At 40.4% G+C, this 23,778-nt stretch overlaps 1 protein-coding gene across 1 annotated transcript; it reads right to left on the bottom strand.

Annotated features, from left to right (window-relative positions):
• Window positions 1-258: 258 nt before the first annotated feature.
• On the bottom strand, window positions 259-23,560 carry LOC124992886 (ribosomal oxygenase 2-like). Its single transcript, XM_047564215.1, is given in 13 exon segments — window positions 259-617; window positions 1,067-1,153; window positions 2,535-2,623; window positions 4,270-4,441; window positions 5,160-5,262; window positions 7,681-7,745; window positions 8,583-8,624; window positions 12,201-12,304; window positions 12,307-12,328; window positions 13,458-13,577; window positions 18,534-18,997; window positions 19,909-19,960; window positions 22,814-23,560. Coding segments are annotated over 11 exon segments (1,395 nt in total). The 5' UTR covers window positions 18,966-18,997; window positions 19,909-19,960; window positions 22,814-23,560; the 3' UTR covers window positions 259-458.
• Between the last annotated feature and the right edge of the window lie 218 nt (window positions 23,561-23,778).

Raw genomic sequence — 23,778 nt, 5'->3', positions numbered from 1 at the left:
CTGTATTATTTAATGAGACTTATGTTACAGGGATAACTTTATTTTGACGGGGGGGCTTGTGTATACACCAAGGTATGTATATTTCCATTGTAAAAAAACAACTTAAAATTTTTCATGTTAATAGTTTTAAAGCGCCTTCTTGGCTCTAGAACAATTTTAAAGAAGTTGTTACTTCCAAAGAACAAAGGTTAATGACATTTAGTTCTACATGATACTTTTTTGGAGTTGTGCCTTTTCTACCACACTGGATTAATAAACTTGTCAAAAATACAGTTTTGTCACATTCTGGGATACCTTGTAATTTGGTTTTTGTTTTGGGTTTTTTTTTTCCCCCCTTCCATGTTCCCATATATTGATTAGGGGTTGGTAAGTAAGGACATTTGACATTTTTCTCCTACCAACATCCCTTTAAAAAAAAAATATATATAAAATAACAGGTATTTGATTCCATAACAGCATTAGATTACTTGGATTAAACATTCTGTCCAGAGGGATAATACCAGGCTTTCCTTTTCCTCATCCGTAGTAAGCTTCAGGTCCTTGACGGAAATTGCTGAACTGTTCCAAATTTGCTTCAGTGCATCCACATGTGAAAAAGGGAAACGAAGTCCATGAGACTAAAAAAGGATAAGTTTAATTTAAAAAAGTTAGTTCACTGAAGTTGCATTTTCATATAAACCTTACATTGTTAGTTTTGATACGCTTCAAAACTTCAGATAAGCTCTTTACATCAGATGTAATTAGAGAAGTCACAAAAATTGCTGATTTTCATTTAAATCAAAATGAAAATCATTGTAAATTAAGTAGTGGTATTAATCATTTAAAATGCCTTACATTTATTTTACTTTTCCTATAAGGCTACAGGTTCCAGCTAGTATGTTTAAAAACTGGTCTGTATCACAGAATTGTCTGACTTAACCATTCCCACACAAGATCTCTGTCAATCATATCAAGTAGTAAGTCCACACTGCAGCCATAGAAAGCACATTACATATAAAAAAAATAACTGATTTCTTCCCAGCTACCACCCAAATCACAGCAGACATCTGCTTCAGTTGGAACAAACCTCTATTTCCTCATTTCCCATCATGTGTATTTCTCTCCTATTCTTGAGAGAATGATAGATGTAAACCATCTTTTCTTGAGCTTCATCCTTTAAAGAAAAAAATGGTAAGTCATCAACAAAATATTGAGGGCTTTAATACTAGAAGGATTTTCTGGTAAGTCAACACCAAGAAAAATCTTAAAGCCTTGGTGCTCAAATGAAATTATTTGAATCTGTAAGGAATCCTTTGGGCAAAAAGCTATATATGTGGACATATACACACTGTATAATTCATTAATGGGAACTTAAAAGTCATTATTTTAAAAGACAGCATCTTCAGGAACTTGAGTTATTAAGTATATCTGCACTCTCTTTGCATCCAGAAAAAAAAAAATTACAAAAAATACAAGCTGGTAATTTATTTATTTATTTTTTTGGGGGGGGATGGGTATCAAGGATTGAACTCAGAGGCACTCAACCACTGAGCCACATCTCCAGCCCCATTTTGTATTTTATTTAGAGACAGGGTCTCACTGAATTTCTTAGTGCCTTGCTTTTGCTGAGGCTGACACTGTATTCAAGATCCTCCTGTCTCAGCCTCCTGAGCCTCTGGGATCACAGGCATGCGCCACCAGGCCTGGCTTAACTGCAGTTTATAGAAAAATGAGACTTGAATTGTGATAGCCTCCCAAATGATCTCTACTGTCTCCTGAAACCTTTTCTCATTCTTTGTTGCACATCATCTCAAATTAATTGTTTATCAAAATAACTAGACTTTTTATAATAGTGTATTTTTGAGGTTTTATTATGTCAGCCCCTCACGTCTGGCCCTGATGGCTGGTACAAAATGATTAGGAGACATGTAAATTCCTCCTCAATCATTCATGGGGCACCTTCCAAATGAGCTGAGTAAGAACAGGGTATGGGACAATCCCCAAGGTCCTTAGTATTGTATAGGGAACTTTAAGAAACCATAAATGCAGAGGTTCTAACCCAGACCACAGGAAGCCCAGGAATTTAATTTTTAAAAGCTTTCTCACTGATTCCACAGTCAGCCAGTTTTGGGAATCACAGGCTACATGGCAAGGTTACAGATGTAGACTTTGTTCTTTGTGATCTATGGGATTAAAGGTTGAGAAAAAAATATTAGCAAAACCACCCAGAAAATGAATGTATGCACTGCAAATGATCAGAGAGGGACGAAAGCAGGGGTTCTTAAGAACATGGCCTGCATTAGGATGGGAAACCAAGACTAGACACGTTCACATGAGAGAAATGAAGAAGGGGATGAGGGGAAGCCCTCAAATATCCAACATGCAGGAAAATTTGGAACAGTAAACTTTGGGCATTATCTGACCAGAGTAATGGTATTAAACTGAACACAGATGGATTCCTGAAGGAGAAGAGCAGGAACCAATGTTCCTTTGAATAGCTGAGCCCTGCTGTGGAAACACACTGGGAAGAAAGGAAATCTTCCTTGGATACTCACAGATTGATCCTGATCTGGCCCTACTGTGAGGATGATGTGATCTTTAAATTGCAGACTCACTACGCTGTCCAACCTTGGTAACTTTCCACCTAGAAAACACCAAAGAGAAATCCAGCCTTGAAAAAAAGGAAACCAGCCATTCAAACTTGTTTTCAAAGGTACAACTATTTAGGAAACTAATGGTCTGCAGGTGAATACAAATATGAGTTTACCGCCTATGGAGCTCATCTTATTTTTAAAACAGACATACAATTAGATAAATGTTAATGAGTACAATCAACAGGTAAAAATAATGCAATCAAAACATGATAGCTACAGCAGTAGACTGGGACATATTGCCATCTGCACTTATTTCTCCAGTTTCTATCCTCTATGAGCTTTGCCTACACAAGGGACTGCCTGAGTTCAAATTGTATCACCCACCAATTCTTAGCTGTATGACCCTGGAAGTCTATGTAGGTCAAGTATAGTGTCCAATAAAAGCTATCTAATAAAGTTCAAAGAAAAAATAGTCACTCTTTTCTAAAGTGGATTTAACTTAGTGAAAAAGCAGCCACTACAACTGACAGACCTTACGGGGTCTTCTGGGTGGGGAGAGTCTTAAGGAGGTATAACTTTATGGACTAGAACAGCTAAGACAAGGAAACCATTAGGGAAAACATAGTGGGTCATAAGCTGGGGCTGAGCAAATTCTGTTCTGCTAAAGATTAAAACACTGCTGGTAAAATACTTGGTTTGAATGGTGCAATAAAAATCTCTAAACTTCCTTCAAAGCATTGTATATTTCAGTGGTTCCTACCTGGTGATAAGACTTATAAAAATTAGTAAAAATATACCTCTCACTCAACACTGAGAAAGAGAAGCAGCCTGTGAGCCAGCCTGGCAACTGACAAGGCCTTTTACAGAGCAACAGTGACAGACAGGACCACCCTAACCAGGAAGGATCAAGACAAAAACATTCTAGACCCGTATCTGAACTCAGGCAAAACTAAGAACACCGTCCAAACCGCCAGTGCTGCTGCTGACCTGTGGTAACACTGTGTTACTCCTACCCATCAGATAGGATTTAGAATCCTTCCTTCTTCCTGACAGCATCAATCCAGAGCAATGCCCTGCTTCCTTGAGTCTTCTCCAAAATCACTGAGCTCAGGCCCACATCCCTGAGTCCTTCCTCATGCCCTTCCAATGGTGTGCAGTCTTCTCCTTTGCAACAAGTCAATAAATACAACTTTGGGTTCAAGAGGGTGTTCTCTGTGGCCTCTCCTAAAAGATACTGACATCATCTATCCAGAGTGCACTGTCACTTGCAGGCTAAACCTGTCATAGATTAGTCACCTGGGACTTGAAGAAGGTCAGTGATAACCTTCAGCTTGTATATCACCTGATGATGACAACATTTTACCCATCGTTGCCTTAATTCCAACAAGGTTATTTCAGTGTTCAAGTTCTTGAAATTTCTTGAAGATTTTAAGTAGCAGAGTACCCATAAGTATACATATTCCTCACCCAAAGACAGGGCTCTTATTTTTCAGCATGCTCTAATGTGAGTTCTTCGCAAATGATTTGTGAGGTCCAGGATGCTAATGAGTGCAGCACATTTAGTTAAGCGCTATATACTAAGAATGGATTTAGGTCCACATTAATACTTCCATCTGCTCAAAAAGGAGCCTAGCCAGGAAAGCCTCAAATATCCCCTCCTAGTCCCACCCACCTAGAAGAAAACAGAAAGCTCCACCTGGTGTCAACAGCTCTGTTCCATCTCCCATGTAGTAAGGGGGTAGTCTGTGCATAACAAAATCTTTCTTCATGTCTGATGAAAGTAGCTCTTTGGTGCCTTCCAGCCGGTCTGCAAGAGTCCTCAAAAAGCCACTTAATCTTCTTGTTGCAACTGTTGTGGTTTCCACCTGCTAAAAACACAGAAGTGGGTGTTGGCTGGAACCCAAGCAGAATTTACTGCCCAGGTCCCAGTCTCCACAGTAGTATGTTGAGCCTACACACACTACAGACATGATTCTGTATCATTTCAAGAGGGGACATGAATAACCAGGGCTCTTAGGAACATTAACCTATTACTTCTTTGCAACTTGTTCATCTTATGCGACTACTATTTATAAAAAAGAACAATTTTCAGGATTTTGCCTGGAAAGAGGAATCTTGGACATAGAGAGCAGTCTGGCCCTGCCTTTGAAAAGCAAGTCACTATCCTAAGATAGTGAATGTAACATTTGCTCCACCCTGCTCTTATTCAATGATCTTCTCAAAACTACCAAACTGTACTCCTGTTTCAAAATGCAAAAATGGACAGGAATGCCCGCAGATTTCTTCTTTAACTTGTAGTCTGATGCATGCTAAATATACAATTCTCCTGGCTGATTTATTCAACCAGCATTCCACAAGGCCTGCTACTATCACTGTGAAATAAAGGAGAAGAGCTGTTTATGCAACACCCAGGATCTCTGGTTGGTATCCCTTCTTTCTGCAAATCATACAACTCAGTAGGCCAGCACAGCAGAAGAGCGTGGCTCATCTGTAAAAAAGGATCCTGGATCCCCATAAGATAGGGCTTCAGCTGGCCTGGGCTGAGGCTGCCACCTTCATTTCTACCTGCCTTTTTTTTACTCTTACCATGAGCAGCTGCCGGGGTATTCCAGTCCGTAATGCTACATCTTTCTTTGCAGTATCAAACACAAGCCCTGAAATGGTGTCCAAAAGAAAATCTCCCCATGAACTAGAACACATAACACACACAAAAAAATAAAAGCCAGTGAATACATATAAATATATGCAAAATACCCATTACTAATAAAACCAAAAAGTAAAGTGGGGTTCCAACCTCCCAGCCCAGGCCTTCTGAATTCAATTATTTTGATGTTACTCAACATAAAAACCTAGATCTTCATTGATCATGCTGCTTCTCTCTCTGCAGGCACTCACTTGGAAAGTTAAGCAGAAAGCTAAGCTAGCTTCATGATTTTTCTTAAAGATACCAGAAAATGAATCAGATACTGTCATAAAATAGGAAGTTCAAGGGAAGTTTTAACACAAGTATCTGTGAGGAGCTTTGTAGGAAATTTAATTCATGGGACCTAGAAAAAGTATCTTTTATGCAATAAATCTAACAGAAATATATTTAGGGTAATAGCAAGATCTCCAGACTATGTAATTAGTCTGAAAAGTGAAATGTCACATTTTCCACTGCACTTAAGGGAAGCTGTTCCTTAGTAAAATATCCACCAACAACTATTTCAAAAGAATTGATTTCTAGCAGTGGTTGTACTGGGGTGAGGTAGAAGTCCATGGTCAAAAATAACATCTTGGGATAAGCATCAGTGCTCAATTACTTGCTTTCTAGTTTGCTTTCTCTGGGGTAGTTAAAATTGGCTCATTCTTAACCATGTGCCAGTGTATGAAATGCTCTCCGTGGGGTTGCCCTCTTTAAACATTTCTTAGCTTGTTTAAAATTTTCCTGTGTTACCAGCAGATTTCAAATTGCTGGCTATGTGCAAAATGGAAATTCACAGTATGACTTTTGCTTCTCACTCAGTAAGGAAAATTAACACTTTTATGCTCCCCTTCTGATAAAGTGGCAAATTAGGGCAAAAGCCACTTGAGACATACTTTCCCGAAGGTATCCACTACCTGGTGGCCTCCTGCTTTCTGACTCAAGGCCACATCTTTTAATTGAACTTCAACTGTAGGACATATGCAGCCACATAAAATACATACTTCCTTTGCACCCTTATAGGTGAAAGTCATACGGCAACAACTCAGAGGAATTCAATAGCAGTTAAATAGCGCTCTGTTCTCTAAATAAAGTTAGGACAAATCTTAGGACTTTCCAAAATTCAGGAATAATACCTCTTAAGGGGTTCACTTTGATAAAACAGTCAAGTTAACCTGCTGTTGCCCCATATAGCAGGCCCCAAATGTTCCAACAGTGTTGCCATGAGAGGTGTTAAGATGAGGCCCTAAATCTTCACCTTCCTACAGGAGCTGACTGAGCCCAGGCTCAGCAAAGGTCTTCAAGTTACACAAGTCATAGTCTAGTCTAGACACATCAGTTGTGGTGCCCAACCACAGCCATGAACAGCAACCTCTGTAACTTATAAAGTTTTCCCCACTTTCAGGTGACTGGATAAGGGTGAGATGGGATCCAAGGTAGCCTACCAGATCTTCACTCTCGGGATTGGGAAACAGAGTGAGTCAAGTACTTAACAGCAGAAGCAAATAGGTTCAGTGATACAGAGGGAAATCAGAAGTAACTGATGACAGCATGTGATAAGACAATATTGTGAGTACACAAAGCTAAGGAAAGAAAGGGAGGGAGCAAAAAGCAATGACTAGAAAACCAGACGGTGACAATAAAAGAAATGAAAGAGAAGCAGAGAGAATTCAGGAGCAGTGGGTAGCAGAGTAACATTAACAAGGGGATACAAGAAGATGGATGGATGTTTGTGGGGCAAAACAATTGGTTGCTAAAGTCCAGAGCTGCTCTAGACCCAGAATGAACTTCCAGTTCCAGACTGTGGCAGGGCCCTTCCACAGGCTCTGTGACTCACTCCCTCAATTGCTCTGCTCTTGTGAGCTGGACTCAGACTTCCTGTTCCTCACTCTTCAAGAAACCCAAATAGGCACAGTGACAAAGAATTTTTTTTTTTTTTTTTTGTGGTGCTGGGGATTGAACCCAGGGCTGTGTGCGAGGCAAGTACTCTACCAACTGAGCTATATCCCCAGCCTGACAAAGGCATTTTTTCTGAATGGAAGCCTAATAAAGCTTGGACCTTCTACTTGTGGGCAAAGACTTGTGGGTTAGTTCTTAACCTATACCCAATTCCAGCCAGTTCCTCCAGTAAGGCTCGTAAGCATAGGGGTAAATCTCATACTGAAAAGCCAAAGAAGTAGAGGTATGCTTAATAGTTTTGCAAGTTATGGCTTTGAACATAGGAGAGGATCATACTGTCCCTTGGACCTAGAATGTTCTCTCCTACCCTGACCTTCTGACTCACCCTTACTTATTCACACTTTAGGACTCACTTAGGGTTGGTGTCAACTCATTTCTAAAATCTTCCCTGACACCCCAGCTTAGCCAAGTGAACTCCTCTATGTTCCAAGAGTATCTCTGCAAACCTGAGACAGAATTTATCACACTGTTTGGCAACTAGTTACACATCCATCCCCTGATCCTGCCACCACTTCCAAAGTGTCCGCTTCCTCAAAGCCCATCAAAATGTAATGTTTGCATTCCTGACAACTGGCAGGAATAGTGCATGCCTGCTAAATAAATGAACTAATTCCTGTCATGATTTGAAGCAGATCCTTTTTTTTTTTTTTTAATGGTGCTGGGGATTGAACCCAGGGCCTTGTGCTTGTGAGGCAAGCTCTCTACCAACTGAGCTACATTCCCAGCCCTTAAGTGGATCTATTTTTATCTCATGTGCTTTTAGTTCCTACTGTTCCAGACTCCCTTTCCTACTTAAATTTCATGAACTGTAAAAACTAAAACTCTTAAGAAAACAAGAGGTTTCAAAGGTTCCAGAATTTTTTTGGGGAACCTTGGAAATGTTTTGAAAACAGACAGTGGTAATGGCTGTGTAAATCTAATGCCAACAAACTCTACATTTAGACATAGTTCAAAATGGCATATTTTATGCTATATATATTTTGCCACAATAATTTTTAAAAAGTGGCAGGGATGGAGAGGGAGGAAGAGAGAGACACTTGAGATTAAAAGCCCAGCCTGGCATCACTAACACACTGACAAACCAATAGCTACAGGCTTTTTCTTTTCAAACTGTGGAACCCTTTATTCAGGCAATTCCCAGTATTCTATATAGAGTAAGATCCATGATGTTCCCAGGAACAAGTCCAAAGGGCTGATCACACATGGGACATCAAGGAATATGAGTCAGCAAGGAGATAGAAACAAGAGGATGTGGCCAGCTCCCTCGGGTCCCTCCTGAATGTGGCTACTTGGGCCATAACTCGGAACTTCCTGGGATGCTAGGCTGAGGGTAGAGCAGAGCATTTACTTGTTCTGGTAGGTGCCGCCTGAGAATGTCCCTCTGGGGAATAGTACAACAAATCACCTGGCTAAAGGAGAAAGAAAAGGTGGAGGAGTTAATAAAAGCTATACTTCTCAATCCTCTTTTTTTGGTACCAGGATTTAACCCAGGGGCACTTAACTGTGAGCCATATCCCCAGTGCTTTTTTGTATTTAAAGACAGGGTTACGCTGAGTTGCTTCGGACCTCGCTAAGTTGCTGAGGCTGGTTTTAAACTTGCGATTCTCCCATTGCAGCCTCCCAAGCTGCTGGGATTATAGGTGTGCGCCACCATGCCAAGCTAGTCCTCTTTTTTTTGTTGTTTGTTTTTTTTTTTTTTTTTTTTTGGGTGCTGGGGTTCGGACCCAGGACCTTGTGCTTACAAGGCAAGCACTCTACCGACTGAGCTATCTCCCCAGCCCCAGTCCTCTTTGTTTTAAAGAGATAAATACAGGCATTGAGCTTCAGTTCTCCATTCAGATCCACTGCTTCATGGGACAGTCTCTATCTGGGATGTGGTGTCTGGCTTCACTGTGTCCATGAGCTCATCACTCTAATCCACAAGAAACTTTTAAGCCTAGGTTCACTGTATTTATTCTCAAGATGACACCAGATATACCCCAAACTACCCTGCCTGATTCCGGGATCCAGGAAGGTGTTCTTGGGGAGCTACTCCCTCCTGGTTAAGAATGGGGCTTGTCATACCGATGCTTCCATTTATGGGCTGGTGACCAGGGCAATTCACTTACCTTCTCTAGACTTCAGTTTCTCTTTTACTAGAATAGGGATAACATCCCCATACTCCACACAATTAAGGAGATGCAGTTTTCAAAGATCCCAGGGTAATGATGGGTATGTGCCTGTATTACACATCTTGGCTGCCACATTGCCACCCTGACAATTTTTGAGCTCTTCCAAGAAGGGTCAATTACCCATTCTACACTCCCCAAAGCCCAACTTCGCAAAGCACCGAGCACACAACATAGATTCAGAAAATGTTAGAAAAAAAAAAACCTTGTTTGAACTTACAAACTAGACATAATGAAAGATTATCTTCTTGGGCAGATACGCCTGCTCCATTCTATCCCTTTTCCCAAACCAGCAGACAGAATATTCTTCCCCAATTACTCCTTCCCTGAGCTCCTCCTCCCTAATCTCATTGAACCTACATTCACTAATTGCCTAGAGAAGGAATCTTGAGAGCCATTCATCTCCTCTCTGCAAGTAAGGGAAGCAATCCAGCTCAATAGATAAGTCCAGGAGCCCTAGAGACAGACCTCAAGAAATAACACCTTTAAAAGAATTTTAAAGATTTTCCTCAAAGCAAAAGGCAATATATTTATATATATATTTTGGTTGCTTATTTGTTTTAAATTTCACCAAGCCGACAGTACTTCAGGTAAATAATACTTTATTGATACTTAAAACCACCATTTACTGAGTGTCTCCTGAGTGACATATACATGACATTCATTCCACAAACATTTGATCAAGGCTCTCCAGCCCTCACTGGAAAAGGCAAGGAAGCAGATCTCCCTGAGAGCCTCCAAAAGGAATGTGATTCTGCCAGCACAGTGGAGACCACTTTTAGACTTCTGGCCTCCAGAACTATAATAAATATATGTTATTAAAATAATCATTACACCAATACATACTTACACATCTCATCCATGTTATTTCATTGGGGGCATCAAAATAATATCCTTCAATCTTCACAGCTTGCATAGTAAATGTTATGATCTCCATTTTAATTAAGAAGAAAAGGCTTAAATAATTTCTCCAAGTATACGGGTTAAGTGACAACATCTGAATCCAAACCCAGCTCTGTCAGACTCCCAAACAGAGGGTGGTTATTTTTGCTATGGGGGCTGTCTTCACCCTGAAACTCCTGGTTTGGCAGGGGTGCTGTACTGGCTAGCACTGGAATAGTGGGGGAAAAGGGTGATAAGGGCTTCAAGACTCTCATAGTATCTTCCACTACCTCTCCCAATCAGAATGACCCAGTTTTTGTTTGGGCAATTACACAAGATTTCATTTGAAGAGGTACACTGATTAAAACTTCACATGTAGGTGCCTATACACACTTCAAAACAGTGTACCTCGGAATGCTGTCTTTCTTCTTTCAGGAGTCTCAGAGCTTCCATTAATGAACAGTGTTCACTGAGTGTTTAATGGGTATCTCTTCGATCTCCTCCTCCAAGTCCCATGGCAACAGTACAGAGAATTCATATCTCCCACTTGAAGACCACTATGAAGCCTGACTTTCTTCAGCAGGACAAAGAGCCAGGCTATCAGCTTGAGCAACTCAGCCTTGGCCTCAAAGACCAGATGGCTTAGTCTCTAGCTTAAATACAATCAATCAAGAGTCTACTAAATGTACCTCACCAAGAGCAGGCATGGGCAAACTCTTTCTGTATAGTATTTTTGTCTTGAGGCCACGTGTTCTCTGTGGTAACTAGCAGACTGTAATGCAAGCAGTCAAAGACATACTTTAGGAATGGGTGTGGCTTTGTACTAGTAAATTCTATTTATAAAAACAAGCAGTATACCAGATGTTTGGCCCATGGACCACAGTTTAGTAACTGCTGACTAAAGACATATAAAACCAAGGTTACCTTTATGTTGTTGATTTATTTAAGTACAACTACTATAGGTCCCTATATTATAGACTGCTTCCCCCAGTTCTTGGCATGTAAGCAGGCAAAGATCTTAAAATCCAGAAGCAGACATAAGGCATTGACAAGAATTCTACATTAATTATAACTTCAAGATGCAAGAAATGCAAAAACAATAACTATATGCAAATAATTCCATTGCAATATATTCTTTTGCAAACATCTCTGGCTTGAATTGTTTAACTGCCACTAACCATTGTTTAATTGCCACTAAAGGAAATTAAAATAGCATTTTCTAAGAAAGGGTATAAAGTTTAATTATGAAGCTTTCTTATACTTTCAGGTTTTTTCTCAACAACCTCTGCTGGGGATTGGCTATGTTCCCATCCACACTAACTGCTCAAAGACAGATTTTCTCAGCAGAAAGATACCAATGCACATGATAAAGCCACCTGGCTCCCTGGAGGAAGAATCCTCAAGAACTTTCGTTAATTACTATTTTTCCAGTAACTATATGTAGGGGGAAAGAAAGGGAGTGCCGAAGTAGTCTGCTGTATAATCAGGAGGAATGTCACGTTCAAGTTTTTGCAACTATAAAACTGAAAGGATTCCTGGCCCTGCTTTGCCTAAGCAATTTACAACACATGCCAACTGTTATCTTAGAGGTGGAGAAACTGCCCAAGGCCAAATCTTCCACTTTTTTCCTGGAGAAGTTAGTGGTACACTGAATTAACTTTATTTCTGTTGAACCGGATCATATATGGTGATAGGTTATTTGAGAAATTAATGTAATACATCCTTATCCTCAGCTTACTTCTCCAAGTGCGAACCCCCAAGACGACTTCAGAAGTTGCCTGTGCTGGCTCAGCTGCAAGGAAAGCCACCCTACCTCTGAGTCCCAGGGACACTCTCCCACAGGGGTGGTAACACAAGCTCTAAACCTCACACCTAAACTTGTCTAAGCAACAGAGACAGCCAGCTCACAGAGGTGCCCATATGGTCACTCCATACCTTCAACGTGAATTCATGTGTTGGAGCGCCAATCCTGGCCTCAGCCTCCACGCTGTACTCACGTGCCAGGGCCACTGTGGGTGGGTAAAGGCGCCAGTGCTTCTTCCCTCCAGCTGCAGGATGAAAACCTACAGAAAGCCACACACACCCGAGAGGTCAGAGAGTTTCCTGACAATGAACAGGCAAAGTCTTTTAGAATATTAGTTCTTTGAGAGCGCTTAGACAAATCCTAAATTTCAGAAAAAAATAAAAATGAAGGAATCTGAAATGCATGTTACTCCACACAATAAAAATGGCCACTACCAGTTTTAGTTTTTTAAAACAGGTCATCATGAATCCTGATACTGAACAGATATTCATTTTTTTCACTCACCAGAGCATTGTCAATTCTGTATACCAACACTCTCACTCCTTTAAATCTTCTATCAGACATCTGAAAGCCCATAACCGCAGATGGAAAAGCCAAGTTTCAGCTATTATGGAATGCCTAAAATATTTGAAAGGGGCCTTGGCAAACAGGAAATTTTTTTTATTGTTTTATTTGGCCAAAGATACTTTAATGCTCTATTAAGAATAGAAATAAAAACACTTTTGGAAAATGTACTGCTATCAACTTGGTCTCAGAAGGGGAAAAAAGGACTTTTTACAGTTACCTCTGTGTTCACATACCTCATATTTTCACAAAAATAAAAAGTTAACCTAAATCAGTTAACTTTTTGGAAACCATACAACAGTGAAATCAACATTTGTTAAGGTGCCAGTGCTTAAATTAAATCATGACCTTCATTCAGGCTGTCCCAAGTTTTCTACAAATGGAAAATATATACACATTTTTGGCAGCTACTGAAAAAAAAAGAAGAAAATGAGAGCAGATGCAAAGAGTATGTGTGATCTCACTATATTAAAGACCATAACTTGTGAAATTAAAGAAAAGGCTAATTACTTTTCTATAGAATTCAGGAAATTCCTTGTTTCGAAAGGACGAATGTGATGTTCTTTTATTAGTAGGGTTGGAAACAATCTCTCCCTTTGAGAAGGAGCAGGAAATCAATTTAGAGGGATTTGTTTTGGCCCAACATTTAGATGAGTTCAAGATCTCCAGAGAGTGACTATAAAGAAGAGCCACAAACATGGTCCTGCAGCCTTAAGAGAGTAATGTGAATCAAATCAAACCCTAATGACTCCAAGACCAACCTAACAACCATGTTGTCAACAGCTCACTCTTCCCCACTCTGAGCAATGTGCTTCTTCTCTCACCTCAACATCATCATAGTGGGGAGGTAGGCCCTGAGATCCTCCGGGGGTTATGTACACATTGGAGCCAACCAACGAGCCAAAGTAACATTCCAGCTTCTCCTGGATACGCCAAAGCTCATCCTTTAAAGAAAAGGGGTGGTAGGTGAAAAATAGATTAGAAATAAGAGGAAACAAACGTTTTGTTCACTTACGAAGTCTTCCCTTTACAATTATCATAGGCCAGACAATTAACCAGTGAAAGGGCCCTCAAGAATCTTCCCTTCTAGCACTACTGAAAAGAAGAGAGCAGAATGAATCAAACAACATTGCCCTATGTAAATGTATGATTACACAAATGGTATGCCTTTACTCCATGTACAAACAGAGAAACAACATGTATCCCATTTGTTTACAATAAAAAAAAAAAAAGAAAGAGAGCAAATAAGACTGGCAAGGCAGTAACTGGGAGTCATGAAGGATTTTAAGCAGGAGAATGACATGCTCCAATTGACATTTTTAAAAGCTCACTCTGGCTCTTGGGTGGAAAACAGATCATACAAATGCAAGATACTAGTCTGGAAGCTACTGAGATAGCAGCAGATGAAATATGAGCAGGATGGCAAAAGAGGGATAGAGAGTAGACTTTGAAAAGCCAAGAGGAACTCTGGAAGTAGAACTGACAGGACATGCTGGTGGATAAAGGCACATGGGGGAAAAAAAAAAAAAAAAAAAAAACCTGGGTTTTTGACCTGAGCAATAAGCTCCCAGTTCCATTCACCAAGACAAGAAAGGCTTGCTAAAAAACAAATTTCCAGGAGGGGGAAAAAAAAGAGCTCCTCACCAGAAAGGTTAAATGTGGGATGCTAAGACCACTCCCCTCCCCTCAGTGTTGAAATGTTTTTAAGTAAGTTTGAAGTTTTGGCAGGAAGTAAGGGCTGGAGATTTACATTTGGGAACTGCCTACACAAAATGATTATTTAAAGCAATGGAAGCAGAAATGACAACTTAGGAAAAGGTTACAGACAAATGAATTAAGAACCAGCCTGAGCAATGTTCCCTCTCTCTAGCCACTAATGAACTCTTCAGGCATAAGGCCGACTGATGTGCCCTAGATAGGAGTTCTGTTTTCCTGCGCATGTGTGTGTGTGTGGGGGTGTGTGTGTGTGTGTGTGTGTGTGAGAGAGAGAGAGAGAGAGAGAGAGAGAGAGAAGCCCAAGACAGGGAGGCAACAATTAGGCCATATAGATATCAGCACTTCCTATGGGCCAGGCAGAGCCTCTAAGTGCTTTAATACTATTCACTGTACAGCCCTCACAACCACCCGGTCTCATAAGGCAGTTACTACCATTATCTTCAGTTTACAGATGAGGAAATTGAGGTACCAGATACACAACTATTAAATGATGGAGTCAGGATTCAAATTCAGGCAGATCAGTTCCACAATCCATGCCTTTAAGGTAACTGAAGAAAAGATGAGTCACCTACACTAAAGAGACCAAAGTTTTAATCATACGAATGTACAGTGCCTGGCACGTAGAAGATATGACACCATTTTCAGATATTTACTGAGCATATATATCAATTGCAACTTGAGAGTCAATTCTATCACTGGACTGAAAGAGATTGATAGTATTAAAAATACCAAGTGGGATGAAATGGGTTAGCATTATCAACAACAACAACAACAACAACAACAAAGCGTTGGGAGATATCTTTATATAGACCACTGGGTTTCTTTATTTTAGATCTGAAAGGTTCTCCCTGACACAGGAAAATAATTTAATGGTAATTTAATGGCCTCTGAATAGCTCAGAAGAGTTCACAGAGCTCCCAATGAACCTAATTTACTTCAGGGAGAGGCCAATAGGACCTGGCTTTGTAATTATGTTTGTATAGTAACTGGAACCACTAAGAAACCAGAGATTTTCTCTTGCTTTCCGGATGTCCTGAGAGGTCTTTCAGGACCAAATGGGCAACTCTGTTTCCCAACTCAAGTATCATTCAAGATCATTCAGGTGTGCAACTGATGTAAACATGTTTCTTCTTCTTAAAGGTTACTGCAAATGCTATCAATTGTACAGTTTTTCTGTTTTTCTTAGACCTTTAGCTTCTGAATCTGCCCACAGTGATCTACTAAAAGGAGGAGTTCAATTGTAGTTATAAGCAAGATGACTGATTTCTTTGTAAGGCAAAGCTACTAACACCCCAACTCATCTCAAAATCTATTTAAACTACAAAGCAGTATACAGGTGTTATCCCACCAACACTGACTGGAGCCCAAGGCAGGCCCCTGGGTCCTGTACACCACAGACTCCTACTGTGCACAAAGATGCAGAGGACAGGAAGATAAACAAGAGGGGTGGTAGAGATTTCTCTCCCGTCTGGGTACAACGTCCTCCACTGACCTCTCTCCAATTTCCAAATGTGAATCTCCACAGAACCAAAACAGAATGCCATGGCTAAGACCGCTCATATACCTAAAGAAAGGCTAAATGTTCATAAGTTCTACTACTTTCAACAAACATATTTTTCAAAGTCTAGCAGGAAAATGACTTAAATGTGAAATCAGAAACACCAGACTAATTCAGAATAGCTATGGAAAGTATTCAGAATATCTAGATTAATAAGACTTAGACAGCTGAGACTCAATAAACAATGGGCTAACTATTCAGGCTAACACCCTCTCAACCTAACCAGTATAAACCACCTCTGGACTTCTCTTTTTTATTTTTTAAACCTTTATTTTTAAAATTTATTTTCATGAAGTGCTAAGGATTGAACCCAGTGCCTCACACATGCTAGGAAAGCGCTCTACCACTGAGCTATAGCCCCAGCCCTGGACTTTTCTATTCTGATGTCACAGGCTCATTCCTAAACACACACACACACACACACACACACACATACACTAAACCTCCTTATAACACAGAATTTAGAACTCAGCTTCTATGTAAGAAGGTGAGTCCCTATATCTTTTGCTATCCCTCTCCTTGGTCTATACCCAAAGGACTTAAAATCAGCATACTACAGTGATGCACCACATCAATGTTCATAGCTGCTCAATTCACAACAGCAAGATTGTGGAACCAACCTAGATACCCTTCAATTGATGAATGGATAAAGAAACTGTGGTATATATACACAATGGAATATTACTCAGTCATAAAGAATAATAAAATTATGGCATTTGCAGATAAGTGGATGAAGTTGGAGAATATCATGCTAAGTGTGATAAGTCAATCCCCAAAAACCAAAGGCTGAATGATCTCTCTGGTAAGTGGATGATGATTCATTATGGGGGGTGGGAGGAAGGCAAGAATGGAGGAAGGATGGACTGTATAGAGGAAAAAGAGGGATGGGGTGGGGGAAGGAAAAAATAACAGAATGAGACAAACATCATTACCCTATGTACATGTATGATTACACAAGTGGTGTGACTGTATTCATGTACTATAGAGAAACAACAGTTGTATCCCATTTGTGTACAATGAATCAAAAATAAATAAATTTTTTTTAAAAAGTACTGGTGGTAGAAATAGGGGAAAAGCCAAAAACTCCTAGTCTAGCATGAGGGCTGAATTTGGGCTGAGGAAGCTCATCCTTTCTATAATTAAACCCAACCAAAGAAGAGAGTAAATGGGGCAAAGGAAACAGGTTCTTGACCACTGGGAATCCTAGAAGGGTATGCGAGGCTTAAATAGACAAGCAGAGAAAAGCCCTGAGGGCTATGGTTCCATAGTACAGAAATGAAAGCCACAGAGGACACCACACATGGGCCAAATGATAAACTTCTGATTTATTACCAAATTATATGCAATCGATTTCATTGAATTACTTACATTCATAGTTTTTAGGTTTCTAAAAACCACTCTTAAAAAATGCTACTCCTAGTCAGAGTCAAGAACTAGCTTAAAGAGAAGCATTTTATGTATGGTTCATATTTTCTAAATTCAAATCATTACTTTGTTTGGGAAATCATTTATAAATTCCTTCTGGGGGGTTAGAGCCAAAAGGCTGGCGTTATGGGGACATTTCAACATTTTAAGATTGCCTGAGATGTAACAATTAAAATCAGAACTTGTCCTGAAAACTCTAAGAGCACATATAATTCATCCAGAGTATAAATAGGTTCAGATCCTTTAGACAAGAAAAGGAAGGGCACTCACTAGAGGAAGCGTAATGAGATCTAACAAACCAACTCCTGAGTTAAACTACAAGAAATACTATTGGTAACTGATGGCAGAGTCCCAGAAACCATAATACAGAGAGAATCCTACTCTCCTCAATATGGAATCTCCTTAAACCCCACTTTCTCCTCCCATGCTGCCATTTTCATTCCACCATTGGCCGCACAGGGGTTTCTCAATAGGAATAATAGTATCTAAAACTCAGATGAGACCCTCAACGATTTGGGGCTGTCATGAAAAGGTCTTACATCTCTAAAACAGCAGATTACCTCATCATAAATCTGCATTTTATAAATGCAGGATGTGAGTATAGAGGTGGCAAATTATTTCCCAAATGTCAATCACTGATTACAGAATAAATTTTAATCAGAGTTATCCCCCACTTATGACTGTCTCCCTAGGAGAAGTTTCAGGACCCCAACCTTTAATGTCACCAGTTCAGCTGTCAATAAGGAAGAGAAGGCCCTTTCTTAGACATACATCTGTATATGATCTGGTCCCAGCTCTGAAGCCTCTTCTTAGAATGATGTAGGAAGTAAAGGGAGGCAATTTCAAGAAAAATAGCACCCTGATGCTATCACGTATTAAATTGTAGTAATAGGACAAACCACACAGAAGTCTTTACGATATACAAAAACACAAATCAGTCCATAGAACACGATCCTGAAGGTGTAATGTTACTTTAATAACTTTATAAACTCTCAACAGAATTTAGCTTTTGCAGCTCAATAATACTCAACCATGTCCACGCTTAGATTCTAACATTTTAGTCAAAATATAACATAGACTCTTCAGAGCTGGAATGCATTTAACGGCCAACTAGGTGCTACCCCTTCCCCAGATGGCAGGAGGCTCACCGTATTCACCTATGAGCTGATGTGTGGTCACCTGCCACAGGGAAACTTGTTACCTTAAATCTCTGAGGTTGGTGAAATTGAATTGTTGCCCTTTTCTGATCAAAATCTTTTCTCAGCTGAAGGAAGTGTGCTTTTCCGTCTTTATTTAAAACCTTTTTCTTCCCATTGACACAACGACAGACATTCACATCTCTTCCATAGGATATACCCTGGCTGCACAGACTCTTCAGATCCGTCAGCCTGAACAGGGACTGGTAGTATGTGGCCAGTGCAGGGTCGTTCCTCTGAATGAGAAGGGGCTTCTGCTCCCAGAATTCCTGGAAAAAAGTCTCTGCCTTGATGGGTGAAATCAAACTTTCAAAGAGACCACTGGGGCTCTCAAAGTTTAAGATGGAAGGCCCACCAGCTGCCTCTGCCTTCACCTGCTTAGAGGGAACAGGACTCTCTTCCTTCCCATTCCCTGCAGGCTTCGCTTTCTTTGGCATTGTCTGTCTTCAAGCAGGAAGGGAATGCAAACCTACCCAAAGAACAAAAACACACATGGTTAGGTCTACTGGGAGTGCCAGTGCTGGTGTGAGTGGCCTAAACACCAAACCATGTCTGAACATTATGTCTTCATGAGAATTCTTCCCAAGTCAGTACTGCTTCCTCCAGGATATGAGACAGCCTTAAGCCAATGCTATTTCTTCCAAGATATGATTCGGCTTCACATTCTACTTAGATTATGCATTCATCTAAAGGAAAACATGCTTTTCTTGTACACAAGCTCTAAGTCCTAGAATTATTTATTAAGCCATTCAACTATCTCAGCAGCTCCTAGTCATAGATTTAGCCTGTTGCCATTGACACAGCAAAGCCCAAATTTTTGAATTCGGCTTTATTAGCACAAGGCCCTGAATCTAATTAGATGTACTCTGAGTTACAAACACTTGATGGCAAACAATCAATAGCTGTCCACTGCCAGGTGCTCCTCAGAAGAGCACATGCTCAATTGTAGTTCAGGTGGAATCCACCATGGCCTGGACCAGTGGTGTCACCTGGTGGCTGGAGTGAGATGCTGCTTGCTCTTAAGACTCCACTATCCTCCTGAAACTCTTCTTTCCCAAATTTGAGCTTGAAAACTCCCACTTTATCATCCTCCTCCCATTAAAAAAAAAAAAAGGGCTGAAAAGTGAAGGCTAAAAATAATTACATGCCAAGTCTTTAAACACCAACTTTTTAAACGAAAATAAAACACCATAACTGAAATACCAAAGTCATTAACCTCTAACACAGCACCCTCCAACTTCAATGTGCACAGATCATTAGGATATCCTGCTAAGAAGTCAGGTGGAATTTTCCATTGGTGGCATCATGCTGGCATTCAAAAAGTTTTGGATTTTGGAGAATTTCAGATTTTGGGATTAGTGACACTCAACCTGTACTCACCCTACCCCAAGGAAGGGATTATTTTCACCAGATTCTTAGAAGGTTTTTCTGTCTGGGGAGGAAAACAAACAAACAAAAAAGTTAAAAAGCACTTGTGTTTATAATGCCAAATTTTCCCCAAGACCAGTAACTTGTAAATGTTATGTTTTCCTATTTTGTTATCAGGATTACAAGAAAGCTGTTTTTTTCCTCTTGTCATTGTAACTAAGCAGTATTTCAGCTACACCACAGATCAAGTAAGAATTGGTATTCCAGGTTGGGGATATAGCTCAGTTGGTAGAGGGCTTGCCTCCAATGTGCAAGGCCCTGGGTTCAATCCCCAACACACACACACACACACAAAAAAGTATTCTGGCCTGGAAATTAAATACCCTAGAATAATTCGTTACACACTGCAACTAATTTACAAAAAAACTTTTAAAATGCAACCCAGATTCAAGCCAAAGAAATGAAGACATGGAAAAGTCAAAATATAAACCTCTATAAGAGCCTCAGTTTAGCACCTAAATTTCAAGCCAATGAACAGCTCAGTTATTTCAAAAGATATATAGGATCATGGTGGAAAACTAATGCAAATTGATATTAAAAACCTACAGTAGAGGGGTAAGAGCTTAAGCTTGGAAAAAATAAACTAGTATTTTAGGATATATAGTCAATGAGATACATTTTCTGAAAATGTTTCCTATACCATTTAAGTCAAAAGGACAAATTTGAATTCTCAACCAATGAATCAAGGCTTTATTGAGAAAAAGCATTGCAGTATTTGGAATTCTAAAGTGATGTAAAGATACAAGGAGATATGAGAAGAGTCAGTAAAGAGTAGCTACTACAAACCTTTGAAAGGGTAGCTTGTGGATGACATCTGAGAACTTAAGATTTTGAGAGGGTTCCCACTAACATTAACTGATGAATGGCTCGCTACGCCTAAAGTGTAAAACAATATAATTTATACTGAATACCTGCTTTCCTTCTCTGGGTCTAGACATTTGGTATGTGCCAGACAGAGAGATCCTATGCTACTAGTCCCAATAACAACCCTGGGCACTGAGTCTCTAATGAGCTCCCCTGGTTGGCAACATTTCACACCAGTTGACAAAACTAGAGCCTGCAGTAATTAAGTACTCTACAATAAAGACCTTGGAACCCTGCATCTGGTCACCACAGGACTTTATTCCATACAACTTTTTCCTTTACTAATTCTGTTTAGTATATTTTTACTGTAATGAATCAGTAGGTTCTCCCAGGAAAATCACAGAACCTACAGATGGTCTTTGGGACCCCAACATATTGCTTAAATTTAAATTTTAAAACTAAATGTTAGAGTGGTTTATTAGGTTTGTTTCATTAAAGGCACCTTACAATTTTATAGTCACACACTTATTACTCAGAATTAGTCCCTCTGATATTTAAAGGAAGAAGCAGGAAGATGCAGGTGAAAGGTTTATTTTCCTTGAGCATAACATATGAATGCAGTATAAGCGCACCCACCAGAAAGTGTGACTAAAATGCACAAAATATTTAAACCAAAATAAAATCACCTAATTTTCTCCACCTAAAAGCACAAAATAAACCTCAATACTGTATAACAAACACTTTTGTTAGAACATAAACTTCACTATTTATAACGCCAAAAGTGACATCATTTATTGTTTCTCTATGTTCATGCTGAAATGAGTGGAGGCTCAGTTACTTGGAACCTAGCTTAGATGTTACTAGGCAAATGTACTATTTGATTTTCACACTACTCATGGTGTAAGACAAGCATCATTTTAATAGCTTTCAGAAGGCAGAAGAAGACATGGCCTATTTCATTAAACACACAAAAATCCTAACATGCATCCCAATTTCAGTAGCAGTAAAAAGTTTTAAAAAAAGACTTCAAATCCAAGAAATATAGACAAAAGAATGCTTTGTCTATAAAAATCCTGCCTAAAACCTCACAGACCACCCAGAGAGAAGTTATAATATTACAGGGAAAAAAAGTTTTTGAAAAATAATTGTTTTCACTGAATTGACTATAAGCATTAAAATGTAAGCTTAAGTCAAAAGACTCACAGTTCATACTTTAAGTACCCTGCAGACAAATGCTACGAGAAAAATCAATACTTATGCTCATACTATAGCCAACAAAGATATTTATATTTTTAAGGTGTCCTACCTTTTCCAAAGTACTATGAATGACAAGAAGTCGTAACAGCTTCTTGAAGGGACAGTTATCTGTATATTCTGGAACCTAGCAGAGCACAGCACATAGGAGGTGCTCAATAAATTCTTGCTAAATTAACTGTCACTTTTTCATCTTCAGTCTATAGACAGTTTCAGAGAAAAAATCTGCAAGGCCTTACCAAAAAAAAAAAAAAAAAAAAACAGAGCCAGGGAAAAGAGAGACCTCCTGCCTCCTGCAGTATGACTTGTTCTGAAGGCACTGTGGCTTTGGTATTCAACAGTATTTCAAGGACTAAAAGGCAAATACATATCAGTAATTATTACCAACCTGAGGAGGGAGGTGTGACTGGGTTTACCCTGAGCAGTGTTTTGCAGCTGTGTTTTGTAGTCTGTGGGCATAACCAGTAAGTTTTGTTAACATGCAAATTTATGGACCTGCACCAAACCTACTGGATGGCTATTTCTAATGACTGGGACCCAGAAATCTACATTAACATTATTAAATTCTCCAGTTGAATTATAGATCCACTTACACAGGACAATAGTTGAAGTCAGCTCATTTAAGCACCCACACCTTATAAAAATAATATACCGCCTGTAACAAGGTCGCCCAGGCTAACTTAATGATTTCTTTTCCACATAAGAATTTATCATTAATGCAGAGAAGTTCTCCTGTTGACCTTAAGTTGTGACTGGCATTTATTTTTTAGATTTATTTTAGAAGAAAAATGAATTGTACCTCATTAATGTACTTTGGTAACCACGAGGTCACAAATAGAGACGGGAGTTAAAACCATCTGGTTGATGGTTTAAGATCTGGGTAGATCAGGCTCTTCCACTTAAAAGATGAGACCAGTGAAAGAAACTTCTGGCGACGACATACAACTAATTACTGGTGAAATTAGAGCCTTTTGACTCCCAGGCCTGCACTTCCTAAAAAAACAGTGGAAAACCTTGGTCTTTTTAACCTGTTGGACAACCCAAGGAGTCAGCAGCCAATTACTTGTGGATAAGTTAATGAACTGGAAGCAAAGGGTGTTATTTTTAAGTCAGGAATGGGTAAGGGAGAGCTTCAGCTCCCGCCTCCGCACGCACAGCTACTTCAGCTTTCCTGGGTGCAACGCGTCTCTTAGGCCCGACCTGCCGCCCAGGCCCCGGCAGCCCACGTGGTGACCGCGCTCCTACCCTCCTTGTCAAGCCTACAAACTTTCCGCGTTCGTCCCGGGTCTCAGGACCACGCGCAGAGGCACGTGAGCCTCTCCAGGAGTCGAAGACATCCGCGACTGCACCCTGAGCTCCGGGAACCGCTGGTCCCGGCGTGTCCACAGGGCCCGAGCTCCGGGGAGCCGAAGCGGTTCAGGCGCGTCCCCGGCCCTGCAGCCACCAGCGCCAGCGAGCTCTCGGGCCCAGACCCAAGGTCCCACAGACCTGGCGGGGAGCTGCGGAGCTCGCGCCTGGCGGAACCCGCGCGCCCGCCCGCCGGCATCGCCCCACTCACCCCGCACGGCCTGTTGCGCGCGGCCGCGAGCTGGCGGGGCGGGGCAGCGCGGGCACGTCCGGGGCGGAGCGCTGCTGCTCCCGCGCCTGCCTCCTGGGCGAGCCGGCTTCCAGCGGAGGGTGCAGGGGCAAGCCTGGCAATGCAGCAGTGGGAGAGTCAGTGTGTGATGGTCCTTTTTATGGTCGATAATCTACATCACAAGGTTG

This window comes from Sciurus carolinensis, chromosome 9, assembly GCF_902686445.1.
Source record: "Sciurus carolinensis chromosome 9, mSciCar1.2, whole genome shotgun sequence".
Taxonomy (NCBI): domain Eukaryota; kingdom Metazoa; phylum Chordata; class Mammalia; order Rodentia; family Sciuridae; genus Sciurus; species Sciurus carolinensis.
The sequence above is the reverse complement of the archived record's forward strand: the minus strand, read 5'-3'. Positions and strand labels throughout refer to the sequence as shown.